At 44.5% G+C, this 21,219-nt stretch overlaps 2 protein-coding genes across 4 annotated transcripts in view; one reads left to right on the top strand and one right to left on the bottom strand.

Moving 5' to 3' along the window:
* Positions 1 to 9,659, top strand: part of LOC143276145 (uncharacterized) — a 215,760-nt gene extending 206,101 nt beyond the window's left edge. For all 3 annotated transcript variants that reach the window (XM_076580561.1, XM_076580563.1, XM_076580562.1), the window contains 3 exons: positions 3,349 to 3,420; positions 5,172 to 5,384; positions 7,974 to 9,659. In XM_076580561.1, coding sequence (XP_076436676.1) covers positions 3,349 to 3,420; positions 5,172 to 5,384; positions 7,974 to 8,117 — 429 coding nt within the window. In that variant the 3' untranslated portion in view covers positions 8,118 to 9,659. The remainder of the gene's footprint in view (positions 1 to 3,348; positions 3,421 to 5,171; positions 5,385 to 7,973) is intronic.
* A 7,937-nt stretch (positions 9,660 to 17,596) lies between these two features.
* The window catches only part of LOC143276248 (valine--tRNA ligase-like), a 68,537-nt gene continuing 64,914 nt past the window's right edge, over positions 17,597 to 21,219 (bottom strand). The window contains exon 27 of the mRNA XM_076580726.1: positions 17,597 to 18,107. Within this exon, the coding sequence (XP_076436841.1) occupies positions 18,039 to 18,107 (69 nt within the window). The 3' untranslated portion in view covers positions 17,597 to 18,038. The remainder of the gene's footprint in view (positions 18,108 to 21,219) is intronic.

Here is a 21,219-nt window from a genome sequence, read left to right as displayed (position 1 = left end):
CTGCACTGTGAATGAAGTTATGTCTGCACTGTGAATGAGTTCTGACTCACTGTCTGCACTGTGAATGAGTTCTGCCTGACTGTCTGCACTGTGAATTAGTTCTGTCTGCACTGTGAATTAGTTCTGTCTGCACTGTGAATTAGTTCTGACTCACTGTCTGCACTGTGAATTAGTTCTGTCTGCACTGTGAATTAGTTCTGTCTGAACTGTGAATGAGTTCTGACTCACTGTCTGCACTGTGAATTAGTTCTGTCTGTCTGTCTGCACTGTGAATGAGTTCTGTCTGACTGTCTGCACTGTGAATGAGTTCTGTCTGTCTGGCACTGTGAATTAGTTCTGTCTGTCTGTCTGCACTGTGAATGAGTTCTGTCTGACTGTCTGCACTGTGAATGAGTTCTGACTGTCTGCACTGTGAATGAGTTCTGTCTGTCTGCACTGTGAATGAGTTCTGTCTGCACTGTGAATGAGTTCTGTCTGACTGTCTGCACTGTGAATGAGTTCTGTCTGTCTGGCACTGTGAATGAGTTCTGTCTGTCTGGCACTGTGAATGAGTTCTGTCTGTCTGCACTGTGAATGAGTTCTGCCTGACTGTCTGCACTGTGAATGAGTTCTGCCTGACTGTCTGCACTGTGAATGAGTTCTGCCTGTCTGGCACTGTGAATGAGTTCTGTCTGACTGTCTGCACTGTGAATGAGTTCTGTCTGACTGTCTGCACTGTGAATGAGTTCTGTCTGATTGTCTGCACTGTGAATGAGTTCTGTCTGACTGTCTGCACTGTGAATGAGTTCTGTCTGACTGTCTGCACTGTGAATGAGTTCTGACTGTCTGCACTGTGAATGAGTTTTGTCTGTCTGCACTGTGAATGAGTTTTGTCTGACTGTCTGCACTGTGAATGAGTTCTGCCTGACTGTCTGCACTGTGAATGAGTTCTGACTGTCTGCACTGTGAATGAGTTTTGTCTGTCTGCACTGTGAATGAGTTCTGTCTGACTGTCTGGCACTGTGAATGAGTTCTGACTGTCTGGCACTGTGAATTAGTTCTGTCTGACTGTCTGCACTGTGAATGAGTTCTGTCTGTCTGCACTGTGAATGAGTTCTGTCTGACTGTCTGGCACTGTGAATGAGTTCTGTCTGTCTGCACTGTGAATGAGTTCTGCCTGACTGTCTGCACTGTGAATGAGTTCTGTCTGTCTGGCACTGTGAATTAGTTCTGTCTGTCTGTCTGCACTGTGAATGAGTTCTGTCTGACTGTCTGCACTGTGAATGAGTTCTGACTGTCTGCACTGTGAATGAGTTCTGACTGTCTGCACTGTGAATGAGTTCTGTCTGTCTGCACTGTGAATGAGTTCTGCCTGACTGTCTGCACTGTGAATGAGTTCTGTCTGTCTGGCACTGTGAATGAGTTCTGACTGTCTGCACTGTGAATGAGTTCTGTCTGGCACTGTGAATGAGTTCTGACTGTCTGCACTGTGAATGAGTTGTGTCTGTCTGTCTGCACTGTGAATGAGTTCTGACTGTCTGCACTGTGAATGAGTTCTGCCTGACTGTCTGCACTGTGAATGAGTTCTGCCTGACTGTCTGCACTGTGAATGAGTTCTGTCTGATTGTCTGCACTGTGAATGAGTTCTGCCTGTCTGGCACTGTGAATGAGTTCTGTCTGTCTGGCACTGTGAATGAGTTCTGTCTGACTGTCTGCACTGTGAATGAGTTCTGTCTGTCTGGCACTGTGAATGAGTTCTGCCTGTCTGCACTGTGAATGAGTTCTGCCTGTCTGGCACTGTGAATGAGTTCTGTCTGACTGTCTGCACTGTGAATGAGTTCTGTCTGACTGTCTGCACTGTGAATGAGTTCTGTCTGACTGTCTGCACTGTGAATGAGTTCTGACTGTCTGGCACTGTGAATGAGTTCTGACTGTCTGCACTGTGAATGAGTTCTGACTGTCTGGCACTGTGAATGAGTTCTGTCTGATTGTCTGCACTGTGAATGAGTTCTGTCTGATTGTCTGCACTGTGAATGAGTTCTGTCTGACTGTCTGCACTGTGAATGAGTTCTGACTGTCTGGCACTGTGAATGAGTTCTGACTGTCTGGCACTGTGAATGAGTTCTGTCTGTCTGGCACTGTGAATGAGTTCTGACTGTCTGCACTGTGAATGAGTTCTGACTGTCTGCACTGTGAATGAGTTCTGACTCACTGTCCACACTTTGTGAATAAGTTCTGACTCACTGTAAGATAACCATCACGTTCACACAGTCTCTGTGTCAGTGTTGTGTGATGTCAACTCTCAGTGTTGTCTGTTGCTAAAGTTACCAGAGCAGTGGTGTAATGTCAATCAACTCTGTGTTTGTTGCTATAGTTACCACAGCAGTGGTGTAATGTCAACTCTGTGTTGTCTGTTGCTATAGTTACCAGAGCAGTGGTGTGATGTCAACTCTCAGCGTTGTCTGTTGCTATAGTTACCAGAGCAGTGTTGTAATGTCAACTCTGTGTTTGTTGCTATAGTTACCAGAGCAGTGGTGTAATGTCAACTCTCAGTGTTGTCTGTTGCTATAGTTACCAGAGCAGTGGTGTGATGTCAGCTCTCAGTGTTGTCTGTTGCTATAGTTACCAGAGCAGTGGTGTGATGTCAGCTCTCAGTGTTGTCTGTTGCTATAGTTACCAGAGCAGTGGTGTAATGTCAACTCTGTTTTGTCTGTTGCTATAGTTACCAGAGCAGTGGTGTAATGTCAACTCTGTGTTGTCTGTTGCTATAGTTACCAGAGCAGTGGTGTAATGTCAACTCTGTGTTGTCTGTTGCTATAGTTACCAGAGCAGTGGTGTAATGTCAACTCTCAGTGTTGTCTGTTGCTATAGTTACCAGAGCAGTGGTGTGATGTCAACTCTCAGTGTTGTCTGTTGCTATAGTTACCAGAGCAGTGGTGTGATGTCAGCTCTCAGTGTTGTCTGTTGCTATAGTTACCAGAGCAGTGGTGTAATGTCAACTCTGTGTTGTCTGTTGCTATAGTTACCAGAGCAGTGGTGTGATGTCAACTCTGTGTTGTCTGTTGCTATAGTTACCAGAGCAGTGGTGTAATGTCAACTCTCAGTGTTGTCTGTTGCTATAGTTACCAGAGCAGTGGTGTGATGTCAACTCTGTGTTGTCTGTTGCTATAGTTACCAGAGCAGTGGTGTGATGTCAACTCTCAGTGTTGTCTGTTGCTATAGTTACCAGAACAGTGGTGTGATGTCAGCTCTCAGTGTTGTCTGTTGCTATAGTTACCAGAGCAGTGGTGTGATGTCAACTCTGTGTTGTCTGTTGCTATAGTTACCAGAGCAGTGGTGTGATGTCAACTGTGTTGTCTGTTGCTATAGTTACCAGAGCAGTCGTGGAACAAGCCAGAGGGCAGGAGGCGTTGGTTCAGTCAGCTGGATGGAGGATTCAAGGTAAACAACTCTTGTCTGTCTGTTGTCTGAGAATTCAAGGATGATACAGCATAGTGCTTGATGTATTGTTGTACAGATTCAATATGTCATTGGGATAATTGAGTTATGTGTGTGATGTATTATTGCACACATGCTGAACGCCACTGGGTAATACAGTATTGTGTGTGATGTATTATTGCACACATACAGTACCACTGGGTAACACAAAATTGTGTCTGTATTATTGCAGAAATACAGTACCATAGGGTAATACAGTGCTATGTGTGATGTGTTATTGCACATATACCGTACCATAGGGTAATACAGTGCTGTGTGCTATGTATTATTGCACAGATACAGTACCATAGGGTAATACAGTGCTATGTGTGGTGTATTATTGCACAGATACAGTACCATTGGGTAATACAGTGCTGTGTGCTATGTATTATTGCACAGATACAGTACCATAGGGTAATACAGTGCTATGTGTGGTGTATTATTGCACAGATACAGTACCATAGGGTAATACAGTAATGTGTGTGGTGTATTATTGCACAGATACAGTACCATAGGGTAATACAGTCCTGTGTGTGGTGTATTATTGCACAGATACAGTACCATAGGGTAATACAGTAATGTGTGTGGTGTATTATTGCACAGATACAGTACCATAGGGTAATACAGTATAATGTATTATTGCACAGATACAGTACCATAGGGTAATACAGTAATGTGTGTGGTGTATTATTGCACAGATACAGTACCATTCGGTAATACAGTATTGTGTGTGGTGTATTATTGCACAGATACAGTACCATAGGGTAATACAGTATAATGTATTATTGCACAGATACAGTACCATAGGGTAATACAGTATAATGTATTATTGCACAGATACAGTACCATAGGGTAATACAGTAATGTGTGTGGTGTATTATTGCACAGATACAGTACCATTCGGTAATAAAGTATTGTGTGCAATGTATTATTGCACAGATACAGTACCATAGGGTAATACAGTAATGTGTGTGGTGTATTATTGCACAGATGCAGTACCATAGGGTAATACAGTATAATGTATTATTGCACAGATACAGTACCATAGGGTAATACAGTATAATGTATTATTGCACAGATACAGTACCATAGGGTAATACAGTAATGTGTGTGGTGTATTATTGCATAGATACAGTACCATAGGTTAATACAGTGTTGTGTGTGATGTATTATTGCACAGATACAGTACCATTCGGTAATACAGTATTGTGTGCAATGTATTATTGCACAGATACAGTGCCATTGGCTAATACAGTATGATGTATTATTGCACAGCTACAGTTCCATAGTGTAATACTGTATAATGTATTTTTGCACAGATGCAGTACCATTGGGTAATACAGTAGTGTGTGTGATGTATTATTGCACAGTTGCAATACAGTAGTGTGTGTGATGTATTATTGCACAGTTGCAATACAGTAGTGTGTGTGATGTATTATTGCACAGTTGCAATACAGTAGTGTGTGTGATGTATTATTGCACAGATACAGTACCATTCGGTAATACAGTATTGTGTGTGATGTATTAATGCACAGATGCAGTACCATTGGGCAATACAGTAGTGTGTGTGATGTATTATTGCACAGATGCAATACAGTAGTGTGTGTGATGTATTATTGCACAGATGCAGTACCATTTGGGTAATACAGTATTGTGTTTCTGATGTATTATGCACAGTTGCAATACAGTAGTGTGTGTAATGTATTATTGCACAGATGCAGTACGCCAGTCCAGTCCAGATGAAGTTGCTGCGACTGTCGAGTGAGGGCGCCACGCAGCGCTTCACATACTACTGCTCTGGGTCGGTGGCCTGGTATGACCAGAGCGCTGACAGCCACAAACATGCCCTGGTGCTGAGGGGAGACAACAGATTTGAGTTTGACACCAGCAAGTTTTCCTCTGACCAGGTCGTCCATGATGGATGTCAGGTTGGTGGGCTCTAGCTCGTTTATACACATTTGTGGGTGATGTGTGTGTTGAAAGTAAGGTGTAGTTGGTTGTGCGTGTTGGAAGTAAGGTGTGTACTTGATTGTGTGTGTTGGAAGTAAGGTGTGTACTTGGTTGTCTGTGTTGGAAGTAAGGTGTGTATTTGATTGTGTGTGTTGGAAGTAAGGTGTGTAGTTTTGTTGTGTGTGTTGGAAGTAAGGCGTGTTATTGGTTGTATGTGTTGGAAGTAAGGCGTGTAATTGGTTATGTGTGTTGGAAGCAAGGCGTGTTATTGGTTGTATGTGTTGGAAGGCGTGTTAATGGTTGTGTGTGCTGGAAGTAAGGCGTGTAATTGGTTGTATGTGCTGGAAGCAAGGCGTGTAATTGGTTATGTGTGTTGGAAGCAAGGCGTGTTATTGGTTGTATGTGTTGGAAGTAAGGCGTGTTATTGGTTGTATGTGTTGGAAGTAAGGCATGTTATTGGTTGTATGTGTTGGAAGTAAGGCTTGTTATTGGTTGTATGTGTTGGAAGTAAGGCATGTTATTGGTTGTGTGTTGGAAGTAAGGTGAGGTGTGTTATTGGTTGTGTGTGTTGGTGTGCATGGTGTGTAATTGTGTGATGTGATTGTGTTGGTGTGCATGGTGTGTAATTGTGTGATGTGATTGTGTTGGTGTGCATAGTGTGTGATGTGATTGTGTTGGTGTATTGTGTGATGTGATTGTGTTGGTGTGCATGGTGTGTAATTGTGTGATGTGATTATGTTGGTGTGCATGGTGTGTAATTGTGTGATGTGATTGTGATGGTGTGTAATTATGTGATGTGATTATGATGGTGTGCATGGTGTGTAATTGTGTGATGTGATTGTGTTGGTGTGCATGGTGTGTAATTGTGTGACATGATTATGGTGGTGTGCATGGTGTGTAATTGTGTGACATGATTATGTTGGTGTGCATGGTGTGTAATTGTGTGACATGATTATGTTGGTGTGCAAGGTGTGTAATTGTGTGACGTGATTATGTTGGTGTGTAATTGTGTGATGTGATTGTGTTGGTGTGCAAGGTGTGTAATTGTGTGATATGATTGTGTTGGTGTGCATGGTGTGTAATTGTGTGATGTGATTGTGTTGGTGTGCAAGGTGTGTAATTGTGTGATGTGATTGTGTTGGTGTGCATGGTGTGTAATTGTGTGATATGATTGTGTTGGTGTGCATGGTGTGTAATTGTTTGATGTGATTATGTTGGTGTGCAAGGTGTGTAATTGTGTGATGTGATTGTGTTGGTGTGCATGGTGTGTAATTGTGTGACGTGATTGTGTTGGTGTGCATGGTGTGTAATTGTGTGACGTGATTGTGTTGGTGTGCATGGTGTGTAATTGTGTGACATGATTGTGTTGGTGTGCAAGGTGTGTAATTGTGTGATATGATTGTGTTGGTGTGCATGGTGTGTAATTGTGTGATATGATTGTGTTGGTGTGCAAGGTGTGTAATTGTGTGACATGATTGTGTTGGTGTGCAAGGTGTGTAATTGTGTGATATGATTGTGTTGGTGTGCATGGTGTGTAATTGTGTGATGTGATTGTGTTGGTGTGCAAGGTGTGTAATTGTGTGATATGATTGTGTTGGTGTGCATGGTGTGTAATTGTGTGACGTGATTGTGTTGGTGTGCATGGTGTGTAATTGTGTGATGTGATTGTGTTGGTGTGCAAGGTGTGTAATTGTGTGATATGATTGTGTTGGTGTGCAAGGTGTGTAATTGTGTGATATGATTGTGTTGGTGTGCAAGGTGTGTAATTGTGTGATATGATTGTGTTGGTGTGCATGGTGGAGGAATGCTGAAGGGGAGGGGTGACAGATGGGGTCTGTGACTGATGGTTTTTTTCATCACGGCAGGACAGTCAGTGTGGGAATGGGGGCAGCTGTGTTTAGCTGTGTACATGCTATGTGATGTGTGCATGTGTGTGTGCTGTGATGTGTGTGTGTGCTATATGTGTGTGCTATATGTGTGTGTGCGCTGTGATGTGTGTGTGCTATACAATGCGTGTGCTGTGATGTGTGTGTGTGATGTGATGTGTGTGTGTGCTGTGATGTGATGTGATGTGTGTGTGTGCTGTGATGTGTGTGTGTGCTGTGACGTGTGTGTGTGCTCTATGTGTGTCTGCTCTATGATTGTGTGTGTGCTCTATGATGTGTGTGTCTGCTCTATGTGTGTGTGTGTGCGCGCGCTATATGGTGTGTGTTTGTGTGCTCTATGATGTGTGTGTGTGTGCTCTATGATGTGTGTGTGCTGTGATGTGTGCTGTGATGTGTGTGTGTGCGTGTGCTATATGATGTGTGTGTGTGTGTGATGATGAGAATGATGGGACAGTATCATGCATAGTCCTTTCCCCATCGTTTCAAGATGTGAACAGGAACGTGCATTTGCTGAAAAAAAGGTATTTGCGTATAGGACAGTTTGCAAGATAGTATGTTCGTTAGTCCTTTCTTTTTACAAGTCAGTATGCAGGTGAAAAACTGTACAACCATCTCACACACACATGGCTGTCACTGTTGCCTTGGTGACCTCCATACTGACCTTGACCTTGCCCTGACCAGGATCGTCGACAGAACGGCTTCACGGTGTTTGAGATCAGCACCAGGAAGCTAGATCGTCTGCCCATCACCAACTTCATGGCCAAGGACTACGGCGCCAACTGGCAGAAGTTTGGCTTTGAGGCTGGACCCATCTGCTTCCACTAGCTGCAGCCTGGCTCGGCACCGTGTCATGGGGATTACCTCCCTTCATGGGCCGTCCTGCATCACCACTCCTCTCTTCTGTCCTGATCTGGAGACATGCTGCATACACTGATCCAGTCTTTGTTTGTCCTTCATTCATTGATCAACAGACAGTGCTTCATACATGACAGTGGTGTTACTGCTTTGCTGTGTACTCTTTATCAGATGTTTTATTGTGTAGTTTTTGTCAGGGTGCTAGTTTGTCATGCTGCTGATATAGACTTTTAACTACATATCCTTTTTCTATATTTTTTGAAGGTTTTATATGTTCTAATGGAAGGTACTAATATTTCATGGTGCTGATATATACTTTGTGCTGTGTACTCTTTCTGTATGTGTTGTCATGTACTGTAATTACGTCAAGGTGCTAGATTATTGTGGTGCTAATATATACTTCCTCACAATGATGGAAGTCCTTTATCACATTATTGCTGACAGTAGATTTGAAAGAAATCATTAATGTTTCTTTGCTGCAGAAGGTTTCTATTTTTGTTTTCTAGGTTTTTGTTGTGTTGTTTTTTGTGCAGAAACGATTTTGTTGTGTGCTGTAAGGTAAGGACGTGTCTAGGTGGCCACCATTCACTGGACTGGTATGGACAGTGTGCTGCCTGTAGTCTGCTTCAGCACAGTGCCCCTGTAAACATACACTTCATGCAACACCTTAGTTTAACTGTCAAATCACTGTCCAATACATGTTCATCTATAAGCTGCTGTCATCTTTGGTGGACAAAAGAAATATGCTTATATTTTGTTACTCATTCTCATTGACACTAGTTTTGGGGGCGGGTGGGGGTGGGGGAGCAGGCCAGGCCATACCTTAATATTCATGCTCATGTTGATCATTTTTCTGATAGTCTGGTTCCCTTAAAGCACTGAGTTGACTTCTGTTGTTAGTTGTTTTATCAAGGCTGTTCTCATTACTGAGCTTTGTTACACCATTTATCTTTTCTTGTTTTGTTGTTGAAGTTTAAGGATGATGCCTTTGTTTCTCCCATTCATTTTGTTTCCCTAGATGTTGACAGAATGGTTGAAGAGTTATCAGTGAATTCCGTCCAACGGCACCAGATGTCTGTGTGCTGTGTGCGTGAGTGGCTATTCTCTGAGTGCCCGGCTGAGGAGAAGGCACTGTCGCCTCCTTTCTCTGTATATTTGGTGTGGAGAGATCGGTTTCATTTTTATTTCGCATCATTGTAGCTGGTTTTGTTTTATGCAAGGTTCCAGATATTATTAACATTCTGTTTGAAATTAAGTGTGTTTGAAGTTATTGTTAGAAGTTTTGTTTTGTTTTGTTAAGCAGCCACTGTCAGGTTTGCTGTGAACATCTGCAGACACACGCAGTCACGGAGCAGTTGATGTGACTCAGACAGACGTTCCATTTTGTTTTCTGATGTGTTGTGTGTAGCTGAGGAAAGCCTTTCACTGCCATCATCTGTCGTCATGCGGAGTGACCGACTTAACATCTCTCTGGAAGAAAGAAATAAAATTCACATATTTACCATGTCTCCATTCCCGCTGTGTTGTCTTGTGTTTTGTGAGGGATGGAAGGTGGATTGAACCGCTGTGCACTGAACCATGAACCACTCATGGCTGAACCATGAACCACTCATGACTGAACCCCTGTGCACCAGTACATGAACCACTAATTACTGAACCACTGCACTAAACCATGATCCACTCATGGCTACCGAACTGCTCATGACCAAACCGCTGTGCACTGAACCATGAACCACTCATGACTGAACCCCTGTGCACCAGTACATGAACCACTAATTACTGAACCACTGCACTGAACCATGATCCACTCATGGCTACCACTGTGCACTGAACCAACTGCTCATGACCAAACCGTTGTGCATTGAACCATGAACCACTCAAGGCTAAACCGCTATGCACTGAACCACTCATGACTGAACCATGAACCGCTTCTGACTGAACAAATGCCTGCCATACTGTAGCTGTCTGAGGTGTGAGCGTGGTGTTCCCTCTCTCTCTTCTCCAGTGGTCTGACGGTTCATGACACACCCCACAGCGGTCTGACGGTTCATGACACACAACACAGCAGTCTGACGGTTCATGACACACACCACACTGAACACAGCAGTCTGATGGTTCATGACACACAACACACTGAACACAGCAGTCTGATGGTTCATGACACACACCACACTGAACACAGCAGTCTGACGGTTCATGACACACACCACACTGAACACAGCAGTCTGACGGTTCATGACACACACCACACTGAACACAGCAGTCTGACGGTTCATGACACACAACACAGCAGTCTGACGGTTCATGACACACACTGAACACAGCAGTCTGATGGTTCATGACACACACTGAACACAGCAGTCTGATGGTTCATGACACACACTGAACACAGCAGTCTGATGGTTCATGACACACACCACAGCAGTCTGATGGTTCATGACACACACTGAACACAGCAGTCTGATGGTTCATGACACACACCACAGCAGTCTGACGGTTCATGACACACACCACACTGAACACAGCAGTCTGATGGTTCATGACACACAACACAGCAGTCTGACGGTTCATGACACACACCACACTGAACACAGCAGTCTGATGGTTCATGACACACACCACACTGAACACAGCAGTCTGATGGTTCATGACACACACCACACTGAACACAGCAGTCTGATGGTTCATGACACACACCACACTGAACACAGCAGTCTGATGGTTCATGACACACACCACAGCAGTCTGGTGGTTCATGACACACAACACACTGAACACAGCAGTCTGATGGTTCATGACACACAACACAGCAGTCTGACGGTTCATGACACACACCACACTGAACACAGCAGTCTGACGGTTCATGACACACACCACACTGAACACAGCAGTCTGACGGTTCATGACACACACCACACTGAACACAGCAGTCTGATGGTTCATGACACACACTGAACACAGCAGTCTGATGGTTCATGACACACAACACAGCAGTCTGACGGTTCATGACACACACCACACTGAACACAGCAGTCTGACGGTTCATGACACACAACACAGCAGTCTGATGGTTCATGACACACACCACACTGAACACAGCAGTCTGATGGTTCATGACACACACCACAGCAGTCTGACGGTTCATGACACACACCACACTGAACACAGCAGTCTGATGGTTCATGACACACACCACACTGAACACAGCAGTCTGATGGTTCATGACACACACCACAGCAGTCTGGTGGTTCATGACACACAACACACTGAACACAGCAGTCTGATGGTTCATGACACACCCCACAGCAGTCTGACGGTTCATGACACACACCACAGCAGTCTGGTGGTTCATGACACACAACACACTGAACACAGCAGTCTGATGGTTCATGACACACACCACAGCAGTCTGATGGTTCATGATACACACCATACTGAACACAGCAGTCTGATGGTTCATGACACACACCACACTGAACACAGCAGTCTGATGGTTCATGACACACACCACACTGAACACAGCAGTCTGATGGTTCATGACACACACCACACTGAACACAGCAGTCTGATGGTTCATGACACACACCACAGCAGTCTGATGGTTCATGACACACCCCACAGCAGTCTGGTGGTTCATGACACACACCACAGCAGTCTGTGGTTCATGACACACACCACGGCAGTCTGATGGTTCATGACACACCCCACAGCAGTCTGGTGGTTCATGACACACACCACGGCAGTCTGATGGTTCATGACACACCCCACAGCAGTCTGGTGGTTCATGACACACACCACACTGAACACAGCAGTCTGATGGTTCATGACACACACTGAACACAGCAGTCTGATGGTTCATGACACACACCACAGCAGTCTGATGGTTCATGACACACACCACAGCAGTCTGATGGTTCATGACACACACCACACTGAACACAGCAGTCTGATGGTTCATGACACACACTGAACACAGCAGTCTGATGGTTCATGACACACACCACAGCAGTCTGATGGTTCATGACACACACCACAGCAGTCTGATGGTTCATGACACACACCACAGCAGTCTGATGGTTCATGACACACACCACAGCAGTCTGATGGTTCATGACACACACCACACTGAACACAGCAGTCTGATGGTTCATGACACACACTGAACACAGCAGTCTGATGGTTCATGACACACACCACAGCAGTCTGATGGTTCATGACACACACTGAACACAGCAGTCTGATGGTTCATGACACACACCACAGCAGTCTGATGGTTCATGACACACACCACAGCAGTCTGATGGTTCCAAATTCTAGCACCAGTGCCGGCCTAGCTTATCACGTGTATCACCAATGAATACCCACTCACAATGTTGCTTTCTGTGATTGATGTTGGAATCTTTTCCCACAAAAACACACACCACTCTTGGTCACATTTCGAACTTCCTGCACACAAACAAACACTTATCATTTAAGAAATAGATGGGAGCAAAAACAATGTCTGACTTAGTCAAAATAATCAATCTTATACACTTACAAAAAAGGAACAGGAACACACACACACAAAAAAACAAAAAACAAAAAACACAAATCAACTAAACTACATATAAAATCAGTTCAGTGAGAGAAGATTCACATTTTATTTTGCAGAGAATCACATCAACTTCCAGTTGAAATATTAATTAATGCAGAAGCAATTCAATTGATCCAGTTACAATAATGGTGCAGAAGCAATGGCTTGGCAACAATCACATCAGTGGCTCTATCTGAAGAAGAACAGAACATAGTGAGCAATGAACACCTGGATGCAATACATGTAACTCACATCACATGCCTACACTGAAACAGTTGTGTCAAATACCTCTTCTTTTACAAATAAAATCACAACATACACGCTAAATGTCAAAACATAAGAACCCAGTGAAAAACACAAGTTTATCAAATTTAGAGGAAAAAAATGACATAACACACACACACACACACTCACACTCCAGACTGTGAGGTCCCGCAACTGACAATAAATATAGTCAAGTTTTGTTTCTGAATAGCTAACAAATAAATGGTGTTAACATTCTGCTTTCTGATAACTGCATAACACCTGAACTGGTGACAACTTGTCCACACGGAGGATTCTCACAATGTCCTGAACCACTGACTCAACAGAACAGGAAATAACTGTCCACACCTCTCCACACTGTGTGTCCTGCAGTGATGTCAACACAGGGTGTACTGTACTTTACATATGTCAACACAGGGTGTACTGTACATATGTCAACACAGGGTGCGCTGTACTGTACATATGTCAACACAGGATGCACTGTACTGTACATATGTCTACACAGGATGCACTGTACATACATCAACACAGGATGCACTGTACATACATCAACACAGGATGTACTGTACATATGTCAACACAGGATGCACTGTACTGTACATGTCAACACAGGGTGCACTGTACTGTACGTTTGTCAACACAGGATGCGCTGTACTGTACGTTTGTCAACACAGGATGCACTGTACTGTACGTTTGTCAACACAGGATGCGCTGTACTGTACGTTTGTCAACACAGGATGCACTGTAAATACGTCAACACAGGATGTACTGTACATATGTCAACACAGGGTGCGCTGTACTGTACATATGTCAACACAGGATGCACTGTACTGTACATATGTCAACACAGGATGCACTGTACTGTACATATGTCAACACAGGATGCACTGTACTGTACATATGTCAACACAGGATGCACTGTACTGTACGTTTGTCAACACAGGATGCGCTGTACTGTACATATGTCAACACAGGATGTACTGTATATATGTCAACACAGGATGCACTGTACATATGTCAACACAGGATGCACTGTACTGTACATATGTCAACACAGGATGCACTGTACATACGTCAACACAGGATGTACCGTACATATGTCAACACAGGATGCACTGTACTGTACATGTCAACACAGGATGCACTGTACTGTACACATGTCAACACAGGATGCACTGTACATATGTCAACACAGGATGCACTGTACTGTACATGTCAACACAGGATGCACTGTATATATGTCAACACAGGATGCACTGTACATATGTCAACACAGGATGCACTGTACTGTACATGTCAACACAGGATGCACTGTACATGTGTCAACACAGGATGCACTGTACTGTACATGTCAACACAGGATGCACTGTACTGTACACATGTCAACACAGGATGCACTGTACTGTACACATGTCAACACAGGATGCACTGTACTGTACACATGTACATGTGTCAACACAGGATGCACTGTACATGTGTCAACACAGGATGCACTGTACTGTACATGTCAACACAGGATGCACTGTACTGTACATATGTCAACACAGGATGCACTGTACTGTACATATGTCAACACAGGATGCACTGTACATGTGTCAACACAGGATGCACTGTACTGTACATGTCAACACAGGATGCACTGTACTGTACATATGTCAACACAGGATGCACTGTACATGTGTCAACACAGGATGCACTGTACTGTACATGTCAACACAGGATGCACTGTACATATGTCAACACAGGATGCACTGTACTGTACATATGTCAACACAGGATGCACTGTACTGTACATATGTCAACACAGGATGCACTGTACATGTGTCAACACAGGATGCACTGTACATATGTCAACACAGGATGCACTGTACATGTGTCAACACAGGATGCACTGTACATATGTCAACACAGGATGCACTGTACATGTGTCAACACAGGATGCACTGTACTGTACATGTCAACACAGGATGCACTGTACATGTGTCAACACAGGATGCACTGTACTGTACATATGTCAACACAGGATGCACTGTACATGTGTCAACACAGGATGCACTGTACATATGTCAACACAGGATGCACTGTACTGTACATATGTCAACACAGGATGCACTGTACACATGTCAACACAGGATGCACTGTACATATGTCAACACAGGATGCACTGTACTGTACATATGTCAACACAGGATGCACTGTACACATGTCAACACAGGATGCACTGTACATATGTCAACACAGGATGTACTGTACATGTGTCAACACAGGATGCACTGTACATGTGTCAACACAGGATGCACTGTACTGTACATGTCAACACAGGATGCACTGTACATATGTCAACACAGGATGTACTGTACATGTGTCAACACAGGATGCACTGTACATGTGTCAACACAGGATGCACTGTACTGTACATGTCAACACAGGATGCACTGTACTGTACATGTCAACACAGGATGCACTGTATATATGTCAACACAGGATGCACTGTACATATGTCAACACAGGATGCACTGTACTGTACATGTCAACACAGGATGCACTGTACATGTCAACACAGGATGCACTGTACTGTACATGTCAACACAGAATGCACTGTACATATGTCAACACAGGATGCACTGTACTGTACATGTGTCAACACAGGATGCACACACACACAGGGATATTACCTCTTACCCTTCCCTAACCTATGTTGTGATCAAACAGTGACTGGCATTGCCAGACAGACACTGGACCATGATAAAATGCTGCTCCTGTGACAAGAATCATTCCACCAATCAGTGTCACTTCACAGACATCTGTCACGCTCATTGTAATCACACCAAAATATTAAAGGAAAACCTGTCAGTTTACAAACAATCGTCACACTTATCATAATCACTCCAAAATAACTAATGAATAACCTATCAGTATCATACATTACAAAATCAGTTTGGTGAGGTATACAGCAAGGAAGTTCTGAAAATAAAGATATAAAAAAACAACCTGATAATATTGTAACTGATTCAACTCTAACAATATAGCAGGAAGTTAGTGAATAAAACCACACACACCAAAGACAACCACTGCAGTGTTCAGAGACAAAACAGTGGTGTTGTGCAGGTGTTACAGATATTCCCAGCTGTTCAACTGTCTTCATATTTCACACACACCTACCATGTTCTCCATATATAAAGTCCACCACTGACCTCACATGTGGGGACAAGTTCAAACCTACCTGTACTATTCAAATTCCTGCCACAGCTAAAACCTACACCCTGTTCTCCATACAGAAAGTTTCCCACTGAATCACATGTGGGGACAAGTTCAAACCTACCTGTACTATTCAAATTCCTGCCACAGCTAAAACCTACACCCTGTTCTCCATACAGAAAGTTTCCCACTGAATCACATGTGGGGACAAGTTCAAACCTACCTGTACTATTCAAATTCCTGCCACAGCTAAAACCTACACCCTGTTCTCCATACAGAAAGTTTCCCACTGAATCACATGTGGGGACAAGTTCAAACCTACCTGTACTATTCAAATTCCTGCCACAGCTAAAACCTACACCCTGTTCTCCATACAGAAAGTTTCCCACTGAATCACATGTGGGGACAAGTTCAAACCTACCTGTACTATTCAAATTCCTGCCACAGCTAAAACCTACAGATACAAGTTACCTACTCCTTGAAATAAATTCCACAACAACTGAAAATCACAAAGCTGTAGGTCAGCTAAACAGGTTTGACCACCATCCCCATCACCAACACAGCACGGCTGGCTTTCAGGAAAGCACCAACACAGCACGGCTGGCTTTCAGGAAAGCACCAACACAGCATGGCTGGCTTTCAGGAAAGCACCAACACAGCACGGCTGGCTTTCAGGAAAGCACCAACACAGCATGGCTGGCTTTCAGGAAAGCACCAACACAGCACGGCTGGCTTTCAGGAAAGCACCAACACAGCACGGCTGGCTTTCAGGAAAGCACCAACACAGCACGGCTGGCTTTCAGGAAAGCACCAACACAGCACGGCTGGCTTTCAGGAAAGCACCAACACAGCACGGCTGGCTTTCAGGAAAGCACCAACACAGCATGGCTGGCTTTCAGGAAAGCACCAACACAGCACGGCTGGCTTTCAGGAAAGCACCAACACAGCACGGCTGGCTTTCAGGAAAGCACCAACACAGCACGGCTGGCTTTCAGGAAAGCACCAACACAGCATGGCTGGCTTTCAGGAAAGCACCAACACAGCACGGCTGGCTTTCAGGAAAGCACCAACACAGCACGGCTGGCTTTCAGGAAAGCACCAACACAGCACGGCTGGCTTTCAGGAAAGCACCAACACAGCATGGCTGGCTTTCAGGAAAGCACCAACACAGCACGGCTGGCTTTCAGGAAAGCACCAACACAGCACGGCTGGCTTTCAGGAAAGCACCAACACAGCATGGCTGGCTTTCAGGAAAGCAACAACACAGGTTGAGAAAAACTTCATGCTGGGCACAGCTGGTTTCCCTCTACACTTTCCACTGGTTGCCTGTCATCACATAAAACTGATCTTTTTTTCTACATTGAAGAAATTCCCCATTTTAGATTAACAAGATTGTTTATGCAACAAATAATGGACAATTCACTGACAATGATTTTTTAAAAATCAACACGACTTGCTTTTCTAAAACATTTTCTGACAATAAATAATCACCAAACTTGCTCTCAACCCTCAAAAAGTATCATTTGAGACAAGATGACAGATCAACATGATGAATTTTTCTGAACACTGAAACCTTGGATGAAACAGCAGTGACCGGATGTTCACTGAGAAACATGGAGTGAGCAAACCTTGCTGTTTACTTCCATCCCTCACAACAAAGAAAACAAAACAACAACAAAGTGTGAACTGATTCAACAACAAAATGACCTTATGACTGATACACAAATCATGTTCACTGCGTGACCCGTGACACAACATGACATCACATCAGTGCTGGTTGCTGACAAGCGTCTGTTTCCCATGACAACGGCATGATGAACAAAGTGACAGGAATGTCACACAGAACTGCCAGCCCCTCACTCCATGGTGGACAGAGTGGACAAGGCTTTCTCCAGTCGCTCAACCTCACCGCTCAGCTGGTTCATCTGTAACGCACACACAGTAACACACACACAGTAACACACACACACAGTAACACACACACACAGTAACACACTTTTTGTAATACAGAGTGGACAAGGCTTTCTCCAGTCGCTCAACCTCACCGCTCAGCTGGTTCATCTGTAACGCACACACAGTAACACACACACAGTAACACACACACAGTAACACACACACACAGTAACACACACACATGGTAACACACACACAGTAACACACACACAGTAACACACACACATAGTAACACACTTTATGTAATACAGAGTGGACAAGGCTTTCTCCAGTCGCTCGACCTCACCGCTCAGCTGGTTCATCTGTAACGCACACACAGTAACGCACACACAGTAACACACACACAGTAACACACACACAGTAACACACACACAGTAATACACACACACAGTAACACACACACACAGTAACACACACACACAGTAACACACACACAGTAATACACACACACACAGTAACGCACACACAGTAACACACACACAGTAACACACACACAGTAATACACACACACAGTAATACACACACACAGTAATACACACACACACAGTAACACACACACACACAGTAATACACACACACACAGTAATACACACACACACAGTAACACACACACAGTAACACACACACAGTAACACACACACAGTAATACACACACACAGTAATACACACACACAGTAATACACACACACAGTAACACACACACACAGTAACACACACACAGTAATACACACACACAGTAATACACACACACAGTAATACACACACACACAGTAATACACACACACGGTAACACACACACACAGTAATACACACACACAGTAATACACACACACAGTAATACACACACACGGTAACACACACACACAGTAATACACACACACGGTAACACACACACACAGTAATACACACACACAGTAATACACACACAGTAATACACACACACACAGTAATACACACACACGGTAACACACACACACAGTAATACACACACACGGTAACACACACAACACACACACACACACACAGTAACACACACACGGTAACACACACAACACACACACACACAGTAATACACACACACGGTAACACACACAACACACACACACACACACACAGTAACACACACACGGTAACACACACAACACACACACACACAGTAATACACACACACGGTAACACACACAACACACACACACACACACAGTAACACACACACGGTAACACACACACGGTAACACACACAACACACACACACACAGTAATACACACACACGGTAACACACACAACACACACACACACAGTAACACACACACATAGTAACACACTTTATGTAATACAGAGTGGACAAGGCTTTCTCCAGTCGCTCGACCTCACCGCTCAGCTGGTTCATCTGTAACGCACACACAGTAATACACACACACAGTAACACACACACACAGTAATACACACACACAACACACACACACACAGTAATACACACACACGGTAACACACACAACACACACACACACACACAGTAACACACACACGGTAACACACACACGGTAACACACACAACACACACACACACAGTAATACACACACATGGTAACACACACACAGTAACACACACACAGTAACACACACACACAGTAACACACTTTATGTAATACAGAGTGGACAAGGCTTTCTCCAGTCGCTCGACCTCACCGCTCAGCTGGTTCATCTGTAATTTACACACATGGTAATAATAAAAAATAATTAAAAATTTTAATTTTTATATAGCGCTAAGCAAGCTCTAAGCACTTTACAATCCAGTACCTAAAGTGAAACAAGAAAGCATATAAAAAGTAGTAGAAACATAAAACAGAATCATTAATATTATAAAAACAAAATGCATAAAACTCACAAAGTAACATACTCTTAATACTACAACTGTTACACTCCAACACACACACAAACACACACACACAGACACACACATGATTAAACAGCTGAGATAACAACAATTTTCACTTAAAACATATACATGTAAAAAGGAGCATAACTGTAATTTGCATGTCATAGATTTTGTAAAAATTGTAAAATAAAGTTTTGGACAGAATCGGACCCCCGAAAGCAGAGTATAGCTGCCTACATGGCGGGGTAAAAATGGTCATACACATAAAAGCCCACTTGTGTACATACAAGTGAACGTGGAAGTTGCAGTCCATGAACGCAGAAGGACAGTCCTTCTCCCTTTCCAACCACACCACCACCACCCACCCCATCTCCCTTTCCAACCACACCACCACCACCCACCCCCATCTCCCTTTCCAACCACACCACCACCACCCACCCCCATCTCCCTTTCCAACCACACCACCACCACCCACCCCCATCTCCCTTTCCAACCACACCACCACCACCCACCCCATCTCCCTTTCCAACCACACCACCACCACCCACCCCATCTCCCTTTCCAACCACACCACCACCACCCACCCCCATCTCCCTTTCCAACCACACCACCACCACCCACCCCATCTCCCTTTCCAACCACACCACCACCACCCACCCCATCTCCCTTTCCAACCACACCACCACCACCCACCCCATCTCCCTTTCCAACCACACCACCACCACCCACCCCCATCTCCCTTTCCAACCACACCACCACCACCCACCCCCATCTCCCTTTCCAACCACACCACCACCACCCACCCCATCTCCCTTTCCAACCACACCACCACCACCCACCCCATCTCCCTTTCCAACCACACCACCACCACCCACCCCATCTCCCTTTCCAACCACACCACCACCACCCACCCCATCTCCCTTTCCAACCACACCACCACCACCCACCCCCATCTCCCTTTCCAACCACACCACCACCCCCATCTCCCTTTCCAACCACACCACCACCACCCCCATCTCCCTTTCCAACCACACCACCACCACCCACCCCTTCTCCCTTTCCAACCACACCACCACCACCCACCCCCATCTCCCTTTCCAACCACACCACCACCACCCACCCCCATCTCCCTTTCCAACCACACCACCACCACCCACCCCCATCTCCCTTTCCAACCACACCACCACCACCCACCCCCATCTCC

Source organism: Babylonia areolata, chromosome 31, assembly GCF_041734735.1.
Source record: "Babylonia areolata isolate BAREFJ2019XMU chromosome 31, ASM4173473v1, whole genome shotgun sequence".
Classification (NCBI taxonomy): Eukaryota; Metazoa; Mollusca; class Gastropoda; order Neogastropoda; family Buccinidae; genus Babylonia; species Babylonia areolata.
Note: the sequence above shows the minus strand (reverse complement) of the source record. Positions and strands in the feature narration are given on the sequence as shown.